At 34.5% G+C, this 19,747-nt stretch overlaps 1 protein-coding gene across 1 annotated transcript in view; it reads left to right on the forward strand.

Annotated features, from left to right (window-relative positions):
- The window catches only part of NSF (N-ethylmaleimide sensitive factor, vesicle fusing ATPase), a 147,465-nt gene that overhangs the window by 20,000 nt on the left and 107,718 nt on the right, over positions 1 to 19,747 (forward strand). Inside the window, exons 3-8 of the mRNA XM_063080535.1 lie at positions 1,099 to 1,198; positions 1,582 to 1,621; positions 12,739 to 12,905; positions 15,560 to 15,667; positions 16,140 to 16,215; positions 18,647 to 18,802. Coding sequence (XP_062936605.1) covers positions 1,099 to 1,198; positions 1,582 to 1,621; positions 12,739 to 12,905; positions 15,560 to 15,667; positions 16,140 to 16,215; positions 18,647 to 18,802 — 647 coding nt within the window. The remainder of the gene's footprint in view (positions 1 to 1,098; positions 1,199 to 1,581; positions 1,622 to 12,738; positions 12,906 to 15,559; positions 15,668 to 16,139; positions 16,216 to 18,646; positions 18,803 to 19,747) is intronic.

Consider the following 19,747-nt stretch of genomic DNA (forward strand, 5'->3'; position numbering starts at 1 on the left):
ATTTTAACTGGGCTTTTTTTTTTTTTTTTAAGCTCTCTGTGAAATTTATCAGTTGTGCCAAGTTAGAATTGCTAGTCATCTGTGGTTTTCAGCATCCCCGTAAGAGGCTGTGCTATATGATTGTATTAACATTGTTTCTAGTGCTAAACATTCTATAATGCTAAATTGAACACAGGACTTTTCAACAAATAAACTGAAGTATAGATAATCAACAGGAGAATTTGTGGAATTCTTTTATATATGTTGAATGTTCACTGCACTCATGATGGGGTTACTTAAAATATAGTAGATGTAAGGAACTTGTATTCCAGTGGCAAAGTGATATTTATAGAAATATTAACCATTAACATTAAAAATTATAACATTCTAAAAAATAGTTTTAATAAAGGATAGTGCTGTTGCACAACAGAATTTGAAGCCTCTGTTACATGCAGTCCTTGTTAATTTCTTGGTGTAGGAGATTATCATGAGATGACTATATTTTATTTATGGGTACCTTCTGAGCAGGGAATTAGCTCAAAATTCTTTGAAATAGTAAATATTGATATCTACATGAAAGCTGATGCATTTTGGGAAGTTTTTAATTTTTACCATCTTTTTTTTTTTATAGGTTGTTATTGTTTCAGCCTGTTGAGAGAGTCTGCAAAGAGACTTAATGAATAGTTCTAAAAACTAACTTGTTTTTTAAGACTGCTATATACTAGCTTATCTATATTTGGTTTTCCTTTTAATAGGATGTAAAATAATTCTCAGGATAGGAAATTTATTTAGTTTTTACTTAATATCAAGGACTCTAATCACTGACTGGTTTTATGTAAATTGGAAATGTAATGAAATTGATATTTTGGATGGTATGTATTCTATTGAACTTGGCTGAATTCTACTTGATGTGTGTTTGGCCCAAGGTGCTCCTTATGTCTAGAAAACATTTTGAATTGCTGAGAGCTTTTTGAAACTAAATTTGTGGTTCTTTTCCTTCAGGACTCAGTGATACCATATTTCTACCTGGTACTCATCAGTTTGGGAAGACACACATTTAGAAATTAACGTTCTTCATTTCCTTTGATACAGAGTACTGACTGTGTTTCTATGTTTTAGGCACGTGATAGTGAGGACCTCGCCCAATCACAGGTACACATTTACACTGAGGACCCATCCATCAGTGGTTCCAGGGAGCATTGCATTCAGCTTACATCAGGTAACTCAGATGTTAATTTATTCTCTTCTCTTCTTGAAAGTGTAGAAGAATCAATTCATTTTAAGCAAGTGTCACCCTACAACTGTATTGATTTATTTTGAAGAAAAACATCTAGGTATTATATAAGGTCCACCCTAATTCAGTATGACCTTAACTTGATTGCAACTGCAAAGACCCAATTTCTAAATACGGTCACATTCACAGGTACCAGGAGCTAAGACTTCAACACATTTTGGGAGGGGGGACACAGATTAATATGAAACAGCATACCATGTTTTGGTCTTTGAATGTGTTCCTGATACTCATAGAAATTCCTTTTTTCCACATTTTTCTAATTTTGATAGATTTGGTTTCAAGTGTCTTTTTTTCCTTTTAACTTACAGCGAAAATGGGCTGGACTTTCTATTGGACAAGAAATAGAAGGTAGGTATATGTTTTCGCCACATGAGGTAGACTTTCTATATGATTTTCTCACAGTTATTGAAATCTGTACAATTTTCTGTTACTAATTGCCAGGCCTTACACATTCATTCTATTCAGAGTATGGTTAATTCTATGAGAACTGAAAGGAAATAGTTATGGTACCTATGTCCCTACCTCTTTTCTCAATGAAGTGACTATCAGGTCGTTATAGTTCAGTAGGGAAGGGCAAGGAAAGCAATTTATGAGTTAGGGGGGAAAAAAGACTAAGCTGCTTATGGATAATAACCCAAGGAGCTAATAAGAAAAACCTGGCATTGTCTCTTAGGCAGTATAGCAAAGTTGGGAAAATGGAGTATGAATCTTCTTTACTCAGATAGTTTATGTCAACTTCATGGATACAACAGGGGACAGAAAGAAAATGCAAGTATAATTAAGCCAGATTTTTTTCTGCTTACTTTTAAAACTTTAAAAAACATTCATATTGGGGCTGGCCGGTTAGCTCAGTTGGTTAGAACACAGCCTTGTAACACTAAGGTCGAGGGTTCGGTTTCTGGTACTGGCCGGCTGCTCAAAAAATAAAAAAAATTTAAAATTCATATTTATGGAAAGGTTGCAAAAATAATACAGAGAATTCTTTTATACTACCTTTACCCAGATTCACTAGTTGCCATATTTTCTTTATCATACTGTCTCCCTCTCATCCTCCAACCCCCTCTACACACACACCCCCACACACACTTCTTTTCTGAACCATTTGAAATTGAGTTGCAGACATCATGCCTTTTTACCTGTAGTACTTTATTGTGTATTTCCTACAAACAAAGATACACTCTTTTAGAAATTAAAGTCATAAAATGTTGATACAATTAAGCATTGATGCTCTTTATCTAATCTATAGTTCATATTCCAGTTCTGTTCATTGTTCCAATTATCTCCTTATAGTATTTTTCCCTTTCAGTAATAGATGCAGTTTGGGATCATATATTACACTTAGTTGTCATTTCTGTAATCTGGAATAGTTCTTCAGATTTTTTTTCTTTCACCATGGTGACATTTTTGGAGAATACATTAATAGAATGTTCTCCAGTTTAGGTTGTCTGATGTTTTCTCATTATTAGATTTAGGTTACTCATCCCAGCAAAGACTGTACTTTCAGGGATCATTTCTATAGTTCATTATTCATCCTCTGCCGGAATACCACACAAGTGATGTTATGTCCTTCTCAGGGTATCGCGTCCTAAGATGCCCTGTGTTTGTCTTTCTTTCACCGGTGGTATGAATTTGATCATGCAGTCTAGATGTTGTCTGGTTTCTCTACTGTATTCCACTTTTTTTCCCTTGCAGCTGATAAGCAATCTATGGAGAGACTCTAGACCGTGCAACTATCCTGTTCCAGATCAAACTTGCTGCTTTAGATTTAGCATCCACTGATGCATGTTCTCAACCTCACCGTTAATATAGTTACAAAAGTATTTTCCAACTGCGGTGCTCCTTCCACATTTATCAGTTTGTATGCTGAGGAAAAGCCCACACTTCTCTCCCATTTATGTATTTATTTATCTACCTGTTTATTATCAGTAAAGACTCATAGATTCCTATTTTATTCAGTGTGTTGATAATCTATCACTGTCCTTATTCAGTTTGATGTTCAAATTATTCCAGATTTGAGCAGTAGGAGTTCCTCCAACCTGGCTTCTTTGCTTTTTTGGCATGCTGCCATCATTTGTTTTAGCTCTTTCTTTCTGGCACAAGATGTTCTTAGTTCATCATATTGTCTGTTATAACGGTATAGTGTTTGATATATATCCATAAGATCTACTTTATTGATTATGCTTTTTAAATCTTCTATATTTTAACTTATTTTTGTTCACCAACCTGTCTTGCATTGAGAGTGGTATGTTAAAATCTCCTGTTATTAGTGTCTTTCTGTCTACTTTCCGTGCATCTCTTGGAGTTTTTACTTTACATAGGTGGTTTCTGTGTTACTTGGTAGACAAGTATTCATAACCATTATATCTTTATTGTGAATTGTGGCTTATAGCATTATAAAGTATCTTTATCTAGTTTAATGTATTTTGAATTATTCTTGATATCAGGATTACAATCCTGGCTTTCTTATTGTTTTTAATTTGCTCAGTATATCTTTACTTATCTCTTTATATTTTTGCTGTTTTGAGTCACTGTGTTTTAAATGTGTGTGTTATATACAATATAGAGTTGGTTTTGCTTTATGAGCTAATTTGAAAATCTTTTTCTTTTAATAGGTTAGTTAAGCCATTCAGAGTTACTGATAGGACTGATATGTTTGTTCTCAATTCTGTCATTGTATGTTTTAATTATGTTTATTTGGTGTGTCTTTTCTATTTTTTAAAACTTCTTTTGTTTTTTAAGAGTGTTTATATTTTTGTTTCAGTGATTACTTTTATATTTATTCCTCTTATAGTGCCCTTAGTCTCCCATTTTTTCTAACTTAAAATCTGTTCTTAGTTCTAAACAATATCCTTTGACTCATCTATTAACTATACATGTCAGTGATCATATTGTACCTTCCCTTTTCTTCTCCCATTTTGTTAGTTGCTTTCTTTCCACTTTATCAGAACATATGATATTTATATGCTGTTCTTCTATATATAACCCCACACTTGTTTCAGTCTTAAGTCTATAATTAAGTCTCTCAAGTAACTGTGATCAGTTCTTTTGCCAGTTTTTACTTGGTCGGATGAAACCTATCCTCTAGCTGATTCCTCCAGGAAGTACATGTGTGTACAGTATTCCCTGGATTCTTGCATATTCAGACTATCATTCTGTACCTTTGGTATTTGAAGGACAATTTGGCTGAATTTAATTTTCTTGGCTTGTTTTCTTTCCTTGAATTTCTTGAAAATGCTGCATCATGGTTGCCTTGCTTTGTGTGATACTCTTGAGAAGTCTGAGGCCAGCCTAATTTTCTTCTCTTCATAAGTAATTTCATTTTTCTGCTTGAGAGTCCTGGGCATTTTTCTGTCCTTAAAGTCTAATATATTTCTTAGAATATTTCTAGTCATTTTGGGTCAGTTTTCCCAGGTATACAATGGGTCCCTTTTTTAGATTATGGTTTTAAGTATTAGCTGTGGTCTAATTGTTTTGCTTTTCTTCTCAGGGGCTCTAATTATATGTATGTTGGATCTTCTTTGCCTGTCTTCCACTTTAACAACGTTCTTTCTGTTTTAAAATATTTTATCTCATTTTTACTGTCTTGGTTGCTTTCCTTTCTTCACTGCCTTTTATTGTATACAGCAAACCTTTGAACAACACAGGTTTGAACTGTGTGGGTCCACTTATATGTAGATTTTTCTCAGTAAATATATTGGAAAATTATTGGAATTTTTCTTGGTCAATATATTGGACAATATATTGGAAAATAATCAAACAGTTAAGTAGCCTACCTAACAGTAGGCTATTAAGTTAAGTACTTAACTACTGCTCTACTGCTTAAGTAAGACTGTGCATTCCCTCTCCCCCATAAGGCTCAAGCATGCAGTATGTCAGGGCTGCAAAGAGGGGGAAAGTTCATGTCATTCTTAAGTAGTAGTTAAGTAGTTAAGTTTGGGGGAAATCAAATGTTATACTCGGATTTTCGACAGTGTGGGGGTTTGCACCCTAACACCCACATTGTTGAAAGATCAGCTGTATTTATTCAAATCTATTCTCCCTTGGGCAACTTGTAATTGATTCTAACTTCTGAAGTAGTTTCGTCTTTTTCTTCAACTTCTTTCCTGAGTTCAGTGAACTCATTGCATTTCTCTTATTTATTTGTTTTCTATTCTTAATTTTTTATCTTCTGATGTTAGGTATTTTGTTATATGCCTAAATACTTGTATGAGGATAGTTAACTTAGTTTAAAGTGTTATATTATAGTTTTTTCTATTTCAGGGTTGATCTTTTTGGGGAAGACATTTCACTGGCTGAAATGCTGCAGTATTTTGTTATATGTTATGTTTTCTTTTTTTTTTGTGACCGGTAAGGGGATCACAACCCTTGGCTTGGTGTCGCCCACACCGCGCTCAGCCAGTGAGCGCACCCGCCATCCCTATATAGGATCCAAACCCACAACGGGAGCACCGCTGTGCTCCCAGCGCCGCACTCTCCCAAGTGAGCCATGGGGTCGGCCCTGTGTTATGTTTTCTTTTTACAGTAACTTTGTATAGAGTTACTTTTTTCTATTTCTCATGATTTTTTTGTAGACAAGAGTACTAGCCTAAGAGTATTCTTTTCTGTCAGTATATATAGAAAGGTACAATTTCTTTAAAGATTTTTTTCAAGAGAAGTCGGTTGATGTGGCTTACTTCTCTTTTGTTTTGGCATGATCCTTAATTTTCCCTTCTAACTGCCTTTTGCCCTCACTGCCACATCTCTAAGGGCACAATCCTTTCTTCACTTACCCGATTCTTTTTAATGATTCTTTCATGCTGCCACTTATAGTCCTACTTACTTACAAGTCATTACCCTGTACCTGGAGCTATAGACTGCCAAGTCCCAAACCTGTGCATGGTATTTTGGTACTTAATTTTGGACTTTCTCTTTTTGGAGGTGATTTTGTCTATATTTTATCTATGTCCTGCTCTCCCTTCTCCTTTTTTTCCCCCACAGTGGCAGCTCTGTGTAATTTTAGTGCTTATTTCTCTATTTTCAAGTAGTTTCAGTTTCATGGTATTCTCTGTCTCCTAGTACTGCTGTAGGTGTTGGCTTTATGTGGCATTATTTATTCTCCTTGCTTCCATTGGGTTTTAGGAGGATATGTGGGGATATTCAGACTCATGGGGCCACCGTTATCCTCTAGGCCCAAAGCTTTTGAAGAATGTCAAAGATATAGTAACTTTAAACTGGTTAAAAGAGGACAAATACTTAAAGCAGTTGCCAGGAACACATGACTAGCCTGATCTTTTTTTAAATTTTTTTTAAAAAAGATGACCGGTAGGGCCAAGCCCGTGGCGCACTCGGGAGAGTGCGGCGCTGGGAGCGCTGTGACGCTCCCGCCGCGGGTTCGGATCCTATATAGGAATGGCCAGTGCACTCACTGGCTGAGTGCCGGTCACGAAAAAGACCAAAAAAAAAAAAAGATGACCGGTAAGGGGATCTCAACCCTTGTCTTGGTGTTGTCAGCACCACACTCAGCCAGTGAGCGAACCAACCATCCCTATATGGGATCCAAACCCATGGCCTTGGTGTTATCAGCACCACACTCTCCCTAGTGAGCCACAGGCCGGTTCTGTAGTAGAGATTCTAATAAGATAACTTGGTAAAGTGGCAAGACAGAACATCCTACTTCTACTTAAGGCACATGGCAACTTATAATTTTTTCTGAGTTAGAGGGAACTTAAACATTGGGGTTATCTTTATTTGGCTCTTTTTCTTTGTGGAAGAAGGATGAGGAATGAAAAATTTTGATGTAAAAATAAAGGAAATAACCTTAGATATGTGTAGCTGGTGGGGAGATTGCATAACTAGTGCTTTCCAAACTTGCCTGAGTCACCTGGGGAGTTTGTTTTTTAGATTCCTATGCTCCTTCCTTGGGGAATCTGATTCACAAATCTGTGTTTTTTGTTTTTTGGGGTTTTTTTGGCAGCTGGTCAGTATGGGGATCCTAACCCTTGATCTTGGTGTTATCAACACTGCGCTGTAACCAAATGAGCTAACCAGCCAGCCTAAATTTGTGGTTTTAACAGTTACCTTTATGTGGTTCTTATCAACCTTTTGGGAGACACTGACATAAGTGATTTCATTCACTGTCACCTCCTCACCTGAAGCATAGTAAAAAGCTGAGATAGTGGAGAAGTTTAGCACCAAAGTAAAGTATGTCGCTTTGTGCATGAAGCCAGGATTCCTTTTTTGCAGACGTTGGCAGAGATAAAAATGTACATTTGTTTAATCTAATGAGAAAATATGGTTGTATGCAGCTTAGGTTTCTAATTTTCTTAAATTTATTTTTTTTAAATATTTTAAAATATAAGGATAAGAGTGTGCTTAAATATAACTTTTAATGTAGATATTTTCTGTTGTGGAAAACATATGGAAATTCAAGGTTATAAATTTTTATGAGTTGAGAAATGTGTTTTGTGGCTTAAATTGTTATAAAAGCATTCTCCTGCTACCAGAAATACTTATCTTGATCATAAAATTAGATCTCTAAAAAGGTAAATCAAACAGACTTAATGGGCAAAATTATAAAATTGAATGATCAGGTGGGATTAAGTGGAATAAGCTTGAGGCGAAGTAGGATTTTAGGGCCTGAGTAATGTGGATGATGTGGCCATAAAGGTAGAAAACTGGTTCTGCACAAGTAGAGATGTAGGCAAATAAGTGCTCAAGTATTCAGACTGGTAGATCTATCTAGTCAAGTCTGTTGCTTTGCCTCACACAGATTTGTCACCTCTTTTCCCCTGGGTGACAGAGATGCAAAAAGGATTACTCAAAGCCCATCTATCTTGAGCAGTGAGACACCCCAAAGAGGTTAACTTCCTGGAACCCTCAAGAGAGAGGCATTCCTCCTTTGGGAAATTAACACTGAACTGGGGTTCTGTCTCAGTATTTATTCTCCAAGCCAGAAAGTTACAGAAAGGCAACATAGGTGGAGTTATGGCTAAGTATAGTTTAACAATAGAAGCTCCTAACGTCAGTGAAATAACAAAGTTACATTCCATAATGCAATTTGCAAAAGGTTAAGTCAATCCACCAACAAAAGCTTGTTCTTAGCAAATACTGTGTTTGCCTGCAGCAGTTTCCTCAGTATTTTTACATATCAATCGGTAGGTTAACCAAGGACATCTGTCCTTGAGCCAGCAACATTGCTGTGTTACAGAGACTTTAGCCTGAGGAAAGTTTTCTGTCTTTTGCAAGGTTAATATTTCTCTATGTAATTTTAAAAAGTTAGGATATACCTGAAACTACAGGGCTTTGGAAACTAGGCCCTGTGAAATACATTTGCTTTATAAATGTTAGTGTACTCCACAAAGTCAGTGATTTTCTAGTCTAGTCAAGTCAGTGATTTTATTTTATTTATTTTATTTTTATTTTTATTTTTTTAAAAGATGACCGGTAAGGGGATCTTAACCCTTGACTTGGTGTTGTCAGCACCACGCTCACCCAATGAGCAACCGGCCATCCCTATGTGGGATCCGAACCCGTGGCCTTGGTGTTATCAGCACCACACTCTCCCGAGTGAGCCACAGGCCGGCCCAAGTGAGTGATTTTAGTCTGAAGGAATCTTCTAGGAGAATCATTTAGACTGTCTCCTCCCCATATGGCAATGCCATATTTTAAATAATATAGACTGATGTTTAATTCACACGTTTTTGACCATTATAGCATACTTGTCATGAAATGTCTGTTTATTTAAATCATTGGCTATAACTTATTTTTTGCATATAAAAATTTCTTTTTTATTAGTCTTTATTATTAAATTGCTTTTGGCTAAGAAAACATTCGCAATCTCTTCCTCTTTGCTGCTGGTGAAACCTTCAGGACTTTTGGCCCATTTGGCACTGACCATGGTGCTGATCTTGATGCTCCCTGTGATACTGTCCGTGGTACTGCCCGTAGCATTTGATATTGAACTGCTTGGTCTTTTCTATTTAGGAACATTGACCTTTTAAAAATATATTTGAAAACTACAGTTAGTAATGATAATGTTTTAATACACTTTCAAATTTATTAGTATGAAGATGATATATATACATATACATACAAAGGTACTTCAAAAAGTTCGTGAAAAGATTCATATTATCTTTTAATTCTATTTTTACATGAACTTTTTGAAGTACACTTATATATACACACATACATATATATGCATTTTGACATTGTTGTATTTTATCAGAGTCTTTAATGCACAAAGTAGTATATCATACAGGTCTTTCTGCAGTATGCTTTTTTCACTCAATATTATGTTTTTAATGGGCAATCCATCTTTATTAAATATACATCAAGATTTTATTTTAATAAAAATTGCTGTACAGTATCTCACATTACGAATATTCTACATTTCATTTATTGTTCCCCTACTCATCAGCATTTTTCAATGTTTGACTATTGCAAGTAATGCTGCGATGAACATCTCTATACATCTTTTTTTAGGCAAATGTCCAAGAGTCTTTCTGAGACAGATACCTGGAAATGGAATTGTTGAACCAAATTATTCATTTTTAGATTTATATTTTAACCTATAAACGTTTTCACTATGTTGGGAAACAACTAAGCTCTCTTGCTTACTTAGCATGTAACTTGTACTTTTAGGAAGTGTTAAGAAGGAACAAAACATCCAGGCTTGGAGGCATTCTGAAACTTTCACCTAAGATTTGAACTTATTCTTTGATTTTCAGTGCATTTTTCCATCCCTTACATGGACTTTGTTATTTTGCTTTTGAAATATTTAAAATATGTGTGTCTCCTTTGAGATGGCAAACCAAAATATAAAAATATGATTATGCAAGCACTTTTATTTGAAGAATTTATAGAAAATTCTTCTACGTAATTCAAGTGGATAGATTAAAAGAAATAAGTTTAGAACAGGATTTAAAGTAGGAAATGACCACAAAGACTTATCTCATTCCATTTTCTTGATTTATAGATGTGACAAATTCAAGGCACAGAGAGATTAAATGATTTACTTAGTTTCTTTTAGTTACTAGCAGAGTCTATTGAAACACACAGACTAAAAGTCCCTTTAAAGAGAACAGCTTTGTTTGCAAACCACTAGAATCTTTGCAACAGGCATTTAATACTGATAGATCAATTGAATCGAAAGATACACTGCAGTGACTTTTTTGTTCAGTTCTTGCTATTTGGCCAGAGAAAGTCACAAAAGTGCCATGCCTATTGTCCAAAGCAAGTGTGAAAAACCAATCTTTTTTTATTACATACTTTTTTTGGAGAATTGTTGAAGCTCTCTTATCCAGTGTGATTGGTAGTTAGTAAAAGTTGGTTAAAGGCCTTTTCTTGGGATTTTGGTCCGTGGATTGGAGTTCTATATTCTCTTTTGTGCGTTAACTTCACCTATAATTTCCACATGGGTTTTTTTGAAATGGATGGGTAACTTAGACCTTGTAAAGCATTTGGGAGTACAGAATCCTTTTGGACTTTATGGATTTTTACTCCCAATCTTTTCTAATTTTCTTGCTGTTACATAATTAACAGGGTTTTTTTTTTTTTAGAAGAAATTCTCTCTTTTTTAAGTTTTCCAAAGCTTTCAACTTAGTTTTATAACATCGATTCTAGAACGTCAAAATTTCAACATTTTTATACTATTTAATGTATTGCATAATTATTGTAACAAGCATAACTAGCATAAACAGATTATAGAATGAACATAGCTGACCTATAATGTGTAGTAACTCTAGTGGCACATGGGGAGACTACAAGCTCTGAGCATCAAGCAAGGCATAAGCCAACTGGGATATATTAGAGGGATAAAAGTTGGTCAGTATTCTGTTGAGTGGAGGTTGCTTAAAAGATCTTCTACTGTGTCCTAAAGGGGCCATTGGCAAATTTTAGGACAACGGTCTTCAGGAAACACAAAGGAAAAGTAAATTGTATATGCATTATGCCCTATTGAAGAGCAGTGATAGACACTTTTTTTTTTTTTTTTTAAGATGACCGGTAAGGGGGTCTTAACCCTTGACTTGGTGTTGTCAGCACCACGCTCAGCCAGTGAGCGAACCGGCCATCCCTATATGGGATCCGAACCCGGGACCTTGGTGTTATCAGCACCGCACTCTCCCGAGTGAGCCACGGGGCCGGCCCCGATAGACACTTTTTTTTACAGAGTGTAATCAAGTTGCCCTGTTGGGGAAACTCAAATGCAAAACTCCTTTTGAAGTTTTCTGGGTAGCTTACTCAAGTCTTTCGTAATGGTCTTAATACAATATATTGCAGTGTAATATTTTTTTCTTTAAAAGCTTGTTTATAAACTGGCATTTATCAATATGCTTTCTGAGTGGATTTAAGGGTCAGTTTTGTTGTGGTTTGTTTTGTTTTGTTTTTTTAAAAATAAGGTGATCGGTAAGGCTATCTCCAACCCTTGACTTGGTGTTGTCAGCACCACGCTCTCCCAAGTGAGCCATGGGCCGACCCTAAGGGTCAGTTTTTTTTAATGGAAATGCTTCTTTGTAATTATATGTCATTAGAAAAATTTCTTTTAACACCTATTTTTCTGAAGATGTGATGTGTAAACCATGTTTTAGTTCTACAAGTAAAGGTTTTTCATTGAACAGATATTATATGATATAAAATGTGTAATGCTTTAATATTTAAATTTAATGCACTGTAGCCTAAAAGCCTTTTTGGAACTTTTCTGTGGCTTGAACAGGAATTTTCTTACTCAAAGCTTTGTATATATGCTTGTCTCTTCTCCTTTGTTATTAGCATGCAGACCATGGGGGTGTTTTGTTGTTGTTTGATTTAAACAGTTCATGAATATATCAGGCACCTAAAAGACACTGTTAGATGCTGCTAATACAAAGATGAGTTAAAAACTTGGTCCTTGTCTTGTTTTGCAACTTTCCTAGATGTAATAGGTGCTCATTAAATATTTTTGTAGTATTACAAAATTTCTATTATTAGAAATACCAGACTCTGACTTGCTCTGGAGCAAATTCCCCTAGTAAACATTATTTCTCAAGCCTTTTTTTTTCTGTCCTGCACCTTATTTTCTTAGGGCAAAATAATCCACCCATCTCTCACTTTAGCTCTTTCTTGCATCAAACAAAAATCTTGTTTGGAAACAGCATACTGTGCCAGTTCCACTGGGGCTTCCCATGTGGCATTTTGTCCTCTGCTAAGTGAGAAGGAGGAAGATGCAGAGGCTACATGGGGAGGGCTGTGATTTCCCCGTAAGAGTGAGGTGAAGAGTAACAGTAGAGGGAGAGTGATGTTCAATATTTTCCAATTAATTCTGATGGGGAGGAAAATCTCTAGTGGTTATTAATTATAATCTATACCTGTGTGTTCCTCCCATGAAGGCCATTTAAACCTCCTTTTGGTCAAGTTCTGTTATGATTCATTTATGTGAAACTTTTAGTTGCTGAAAACACAGCGAGTATTTGGTGTCCCTGTGATTTTAAAAAATGCTTTTTCCCCCCTAGTCTCTTTATACACATTTGACAAAGCCAAACAATGTATTGGCACAATGACCATCGAGATTGATTTCCTGCAGAAAAAAAGCATTGACTCCAACCCTTATGACACTGACAAGATGGCTGCAGAATTTATTCAACATTTCAACAACCAGGCCTTCTCAGTGGGACAACAGGTAGTTTTAAATTTTCTTTTATTCCTTTCACTTTATAGGTATTCTAATCTCTGCAGTTGTCCAAAATTAATTCTACTTTTTAAAAACTGAGAGGAGCTGTGCATATGAATAGGCATAACCAAGAAGAGTGATAAAAAGTGAGGGAGATGTATTTTCTGATCTTTCAGGAGAGTCTGTTCAGAAAAATTCTAGAGTAGTTTTTAGGTTAAAATTCTTATATAATTACACCAATTTCCCTCTGCAGATTTGGGAACACTGCAGATGTATATATCTGAAATTTCTTATTTCTTATTGTACAACATTTGTTTTGTCTCTAGGATGTCTTTCTCTTTCACTAATATATTTCTGTAGAAAACTAGTTTTTAACTGTTTTTGGTTATGGACTTATTTGAGAATCTTAAGAAAATTGTCTATATATACTAAGTAATCATTGCTCTTTTGACCTTTCCATTACATTTGCCACCTTTGTGATTTTTCTTAATTATTCCTGACTCCTTTCTCGTTACTATAGTTCCATAGCAGCAGTTTCAAAGCGTGGTCCTGAGACCCTTTCAGGGTGTCTACAAAGTTAAAACTATTTTTATAAGAGTACCAAGATGTTATTTGCCTTTTTTTCTCTTATTCTCTCACAAACGTACAGTGGAGTTTTGCAGAGACTACGTGATGTGTGCTGGCACAGCACATTGACTGCTGAAGCAGGAATGAGGATCTATACAGCTGTCTTCCATTAAGCAAGACATTAAAGAGATTTGTGAAAATGTGACAGTGTACTCTTGTCACTTATGTTTTTTGTTTTTTTTAGGAAATAGAATTTTTTTAAATTAAAAATATGTTTATATATTAAAAATTAAAAGTGTTATATTAACACAATGGATTTGTTATTGTTTTTAAATTAATAAATTTAAGTTTTTTGTTCTAATTTCTAATATGGTGAATATCAGTAGATATAATCCATATAAACAAAAGCTCTTTGGGGTCTTCAAAATTTTTTAGGAGTGTAAAGGATACTGAACACAAAGTGTTTGAGAATTGTGGCTTTATAGCATTCTGATCTCCAACTGCTCTTGTGTTATCTCACATGGGAAGGTAGCTAGGAAGGGGAATGAAATCAGTGTTAGAAGGAAAGAGCTACTGGAATGAAAAGAGTGTTTTTTTTTTCCGTTTTCTTCTCCAACTGAAATGGCATAAATCTGGAAGAATAAGACTTTAAGGAACTAGGTAATCCATACAGTATAATATCAAACTTTTGCAAGTGGAAACTGGATTACTCATAGACAGGCAATAGATAACAGTGTGTTTTTTAAAAGAATACTGGAATTGGAACAAACCTCAGATTATATTGTCTAACCTTCTCATTTACAAATGATGAATTTTAGTTCCCGAGAAAATAAATGGTGTGCCTATGGCTACATAGCTGAGACAAGAATTAATTAAACAAATATTTAATAGCACTAATATGTTCCTGCCACTATTTTAGGCACTGTGGATCAACAATAAACAAAACGGACATGATCCTTACTCTCATAGAACTTAGTTTCTAGTTGGGGAATACAGAAAATAAGAAAGAAATGCCATATACTATTAACTATCCTGATGTAAGTAAACCAGGACGTGGCACTAGAGAGCCACTGTGGTGCTGTTTGTATTGGATGGTCAGAGAAGGCTCCCCAAGGTGATTTAGCTAACAATTTGTTGACTACCTTTCCATTGCTTTTTGGTCTATGCCATATTCCTTCTGGATTCCTGCATTTTTTGACTAATAATTGTGCTCAAATTGCCTAAAACTTCATTGTTTTTACCTTTGCCTTTAACTTTAGGTATCTTAATAGAAAATACTTCAGTATTTGTAATAATTTTAAACCTAATTACGTGTAAATTCAGTAAATCCATGAGAGAAAATCCTCCATAATACATAAAAGAAATACTTAAAATTTTATCTTCCCTGAAATGACTGTTAATATTTATTCTTATTTGTAGTAGTTAGTAGTGGCAGGATTGACAGATAGCTTTGCCCCATCAAATAGAAGAGGGTCTGTCTTGTAGAAGGCACTCAGTAAATATTTGGTGAAAACGAATGATTGAGCATTCAAAAGCTGTCTCTGCGCTTGTATGGCAGGCATTTTGTACTTGTTGTAGGAAAGCAGGAATTTAGAGTCACAGACCTAAGCTTGTCTCCTGTCACTATCATTTACTGTGACTCTGAGCCCTATTGCTTAGCCTCTTTCTGGATCTCAGCTTCTTCACTGGTAAAACTGTTTCCAAGCGTGTTTGTGAGTATAAATTATTTAATCTCTTGTAGTGGTTGTAGTACATAGTAGATAATAAATGTTAGTCTCCCTTTACTTTCATTGGCTATATGAGTAGTTTGCCTGTGGAGCAAATTCGAGATGGGTAAACAAGAGAAAACTGCTTTTCTGCATTTGGAAGACATTGGTGATGATGTGAGAATCAAGCCATTATATCATGAAGTGATTTTTCTCCCCTTGCTCCTTTTCTTTTTTTAAATTTATTTACTACGAATGTTCATGAGATACAAAGATGATTATCCGCCCTCTTGTCCATGACGTGGGGGCCAGATTCATACTGGGGGCATATCTATCCATTACCAGAAATTACTTTTGTCCCCTTTGTCCCCTTGCTCCTTTTCTACATAGCTTGTGTTTAGCTTCAATGAAAAGCTTTTTGGCTTACTGGTGAAAGATATTGAAGCCATGGATCCTAGCATCCTAAAGGGAGAGCCTGCAACAGGCAAAAGACGGAAGGTATGCTTTATTTCTAATAATCTTTATTAGAATCTTTGTGATAGAATCATGCAAATTAATATAATTTTTCAAACTATTCTCTTGCTCAGTGATTTTTTTTCATATTGTGTACTCTTTCTTTTAAGATAGTAGGGAGAAAAAAATGCTTTTATAGCCAGCATTGTTAATAAAATGTAGCTTAAAATATATTTCTTTGCAGACATAATAGTAATTTGAAATTTATGTACTTGTAATCCTGATTGAATATAAATATTTTTTATAAATAATAAGAAAGGCATTGTTGAAGACAGACATTGGAATAAAGCATGTAGGAATTATAGAAGGTTGTTATGAGAAAAGTAAGTGTAACTCAGGTGATAGTTTGGAAGATTTGCTTTGCACAGAGGGACCTCATTTCCTCTTCACTTTTGGCCTTGCTTTGAGAAGTCCAGAAGTCTGCTATTAGACTACTAATTATTGTCTTTCTGTACAGATTGAAGTAGGACTGGTTGTTGGAAACAGTCAAGTTGCATTTGAAAAAGCAGAAAATTCATCACTTAATCTTATTGGTAAGATTTATAGTTTTTAGAAAATTCTGAATGAAGTAGGACTCTATTATACGTGACTCAACTGCAGTGATTTTCAAGGGGGGAAGGAGAAGAGAGGCACCTCCGTTGAGAGGGCTTATCACAGAATCATAGGGTGTTTCATATTTGTCAGATGTTCTGATGAAAAAAAGTTAAAACCTTTATCTGGATCAGCATTGTCCAATAGGTATAGAATGTGAGCCACATATGTAATTTCATTTTTTAGTAGCCACCTAAAAATAAGTAAAAAGAAACAATGAAATTAGTTTTTTAACTTAATTTTGAGATAATTTTAGGCTTACAGAAGATTTGCACAAATAACCTCAGAATTCCTATAAGCCTTTCAACAGCTTCCCCTGATGTTAACATCTTATATAACTGTAGAAAAATGAGCAAAACCAAGAAATTAACATGGTTTCATTGCTATTACTAAACTACAAACTTTATGGGGATTTCACAAGTTTTTCCTTTATGTCCTTTTCTGTTCCGGGATCTAATTCAGTATCCCACATTGCATTTACATGTTTTGTTCTCTTAGTCTTCTCCAGTCTCTTCCAGTTCCTCAGATTTTCATGGTCTTTCATAACCTTAAGAATTGGTTAGTTACTCTGTAGAATGTTCCTCATCTGGTTGTTATGTTAAATGAGATACTATCATCACTTCTATAAGTGATAGTGTTAAGTGATGAATGTGCAGGTAAAATTTTTTCAATAGATTCATAGTTCGGTCCTACTTTTCTACTTTAGCCCTACTTTTATTATATTAGAATAATGCAGCTTGGTCTCTAAGAATAATAATTGACCAGAATAACAGTGCCATTAACTGTGTAGTAATTCTTATTTGCAGTTGATTTGACTATGTTGATATCTACCCCAATAAAAACTAGAGGGTTTTCATTGGTTGCACACCATCATATCCAAGCTTACTTAACTTTCTTGAATGTGTGGTCTTTTTTTCTTGATCCATAAACTACCATTCCTCCCTTATTGTTTATTCTTTAATCATAAAATAAAATATTTCATAAAATGTGGATAGGCACTCTCACAAAAACAACTCACACACTTTAAAATTTGATTCTATTTTCATACTGTTTTATAATTTGCTTTTTTGTTTAACATGTTTCAAGCATTGTAAATATACCTATACAACATGATTTTTAATGCCAATATATCTCATTTATTTTTAGGGATGTAGGATATATCGTAATCTATTGTTGATCCAATACATATATGAAGTGATATCTTGTATTTTGTTTTATACACCATTTGCTAAGCTATGTTATCCCAAGGGAGTTGCATAATTTACATACAATGTAGGTATTTCTAAGTAATCCTTGTGACTTCCATTGGAAAATGAAATTGTGTAGTAATTTGGCATGCAGTAAATTTGGCCACAAGAGGGCAGTAGAGTATAAGAAAAATATTTTTCATAGCTTCCTAAAGGAATTTTTAAGGCTAAAAAACTCTAGGCATAAAATTACCATCTAGTATAAACTTTTTTAAAAAACACTTTTATTTTATTTTTAATTGATAACAACTGTATATACTTATGGGGGACAATTTATTTTGATAAATGTATATACATTGTGGAATAATCAAATAAGGCTAATTAATATATTCATCACCTCAAATATTTGTCATTTCTTAGGGCTAACTTTTTTAATGTAACATTTTCTCTGATTTTATAAAAACAGTATATTTTTGTTTCTAGTAAAGTGTACTAAGGTACTTTATTCTGTGTTTGAAATAGTAAATGTGGTTCTCTTGAGTTACTTTAGGTGGCACTCTGATTTAAGTTAGATAACTTTTATCCTTGTGAAAGAATTCTTAAACATGAATTTTGTAACCATTAAAGTCTTTAGAATGATTTCACACTTTTGTGTGCAAGTGAAGAAAAAGCAAATAAGACATTAAACTTATTCAGTGTGTCTTCTCAGGCTGAGGGATTATATAGCCAATTCTAAGCTTAATCTAGATAAAATACATATATTTTTAAGTACACTTGTTTTAGTACCCTTGAGACTGCTAGATTTCAGTTGCATTTCTGTCAGCTAGTGTGTTGTCTTCATCAGATATGCGCATGGTGTTTCTTCTAATCAACCAAATTAGTTAATTTGATTAGATTAAAGGTTAATGAAAAGCTGCATGGAGTAATTACAGATAGACTACAGCATAAGTTTAGCTAGTCATTTTGAAACTGTATTACTGGCCATAAGTGTGGATCAGGCAAAGTAGATCACATAGCAAAACTTACTCTTCTCATTAGAAAACCAGCTAAGAGTATGTTGTTCATCTTTGTCATAAGGGTAGCTTCTCTTTATTCATCTAGGATGCCTAGGGAGTTCTGTCTGTCTTTTAACACTTAGTGATGAAGTTTTTGTTTCATATTTGATTATATATTTTTTTTTACCTAGGCAAAGCTAAAACCAAGGAAAATCGCCAATCTATTATCAATCCTGACTGGAACTTTGAAAAAATGGGCATAGGAGGTCTAGACAAGGAATTTTCAGATATTTTTCGACGAGCATTTGCTTCCCGAGTATTTCCTCCAGAAATTGTGGAGCAGATGGGTGAGTTTAAAAAAGAAAATTTGATAAAATCTTGTATCGTTTAAAAAGAAAATTAATGTGATGAAGAATCTCTTTTCAATAGTTTTGAAATTATTTTGAAGACCTGTTTTCTCTTGTTTTTCAGAAAAAAGTTTTCTGAAAAACTTTCAAAATATTAGACCTTTTAAAATTACATTTTAATTTTATGAGGAAATCACAGAAATAATATTTGTGGTTGCTTCATTCTATTCGCTTATTTACTTAGTTAGGAATGTTTATCTATAAGGAATACTTAGAAATTTCACCTGACTCTAAAGATCCATTTTGGGTCTGATTTAGCATTGTTCTAACATTATCTGTTGCTCATTTTTATTGTGCTGTTGCATTACCTGATTAATACATCTGCATACCTAGTAGATAGGTACCTGGCATGTCTTTAAATTAGATAAGTTTGATCCAAAAAAGACAAATGTAAGATATACATAGTAGTTTCCATATTGCATACAAAGAAAGGCTCTATTCATTTATCACTTTCTTCTTGAAGGTTTATTTAATTTATCTGTGTGAAGTGACTTTATTTGCCCAGTGGAAATGCTGTCATGACTATTTTCATATCCATATCATACATTGGATTGGAATGTGAGCAACAGAAAATCTGAGAAAGGAATTTATAACGTAACAGCTTCTGGCAGACTATTAGTGCAAAAACAGTATCCCCCAAAATTGAAGGAATATGAATATATTACTCCCCTCATCCCCATCATTCTTTATCCTTAAATTGCTACTAGGAGATAAAAGTATATTCATCATGGTGGGGATAAGAACTGCTTTCTAGGCAGTAAGTGCTTGGATTGTACTAGCCTCCCATTGTTGGTAGCTTTTCTGCCTGGTCGCTTACTCTGATAAATTACAGGCACAGCACACACCTGTTCACTGGGTAAAGGTCGAGTTTGGAATTGGATTAAG

Source organism: Cynocephalus volans, chromosome 16 (genome assembly GCF_027409185.1).
Source record: "Cynocephalus volans isolate mCynVol1 chromosome 16, mCynVol1.pri, whole genome shotgun sequence".
NCBI lineage: Eukaryota > Metazoa > Chordata > Mammalia > Dermoptera > Cynocephalidae > Cynocephalus > Cynocephalus volans.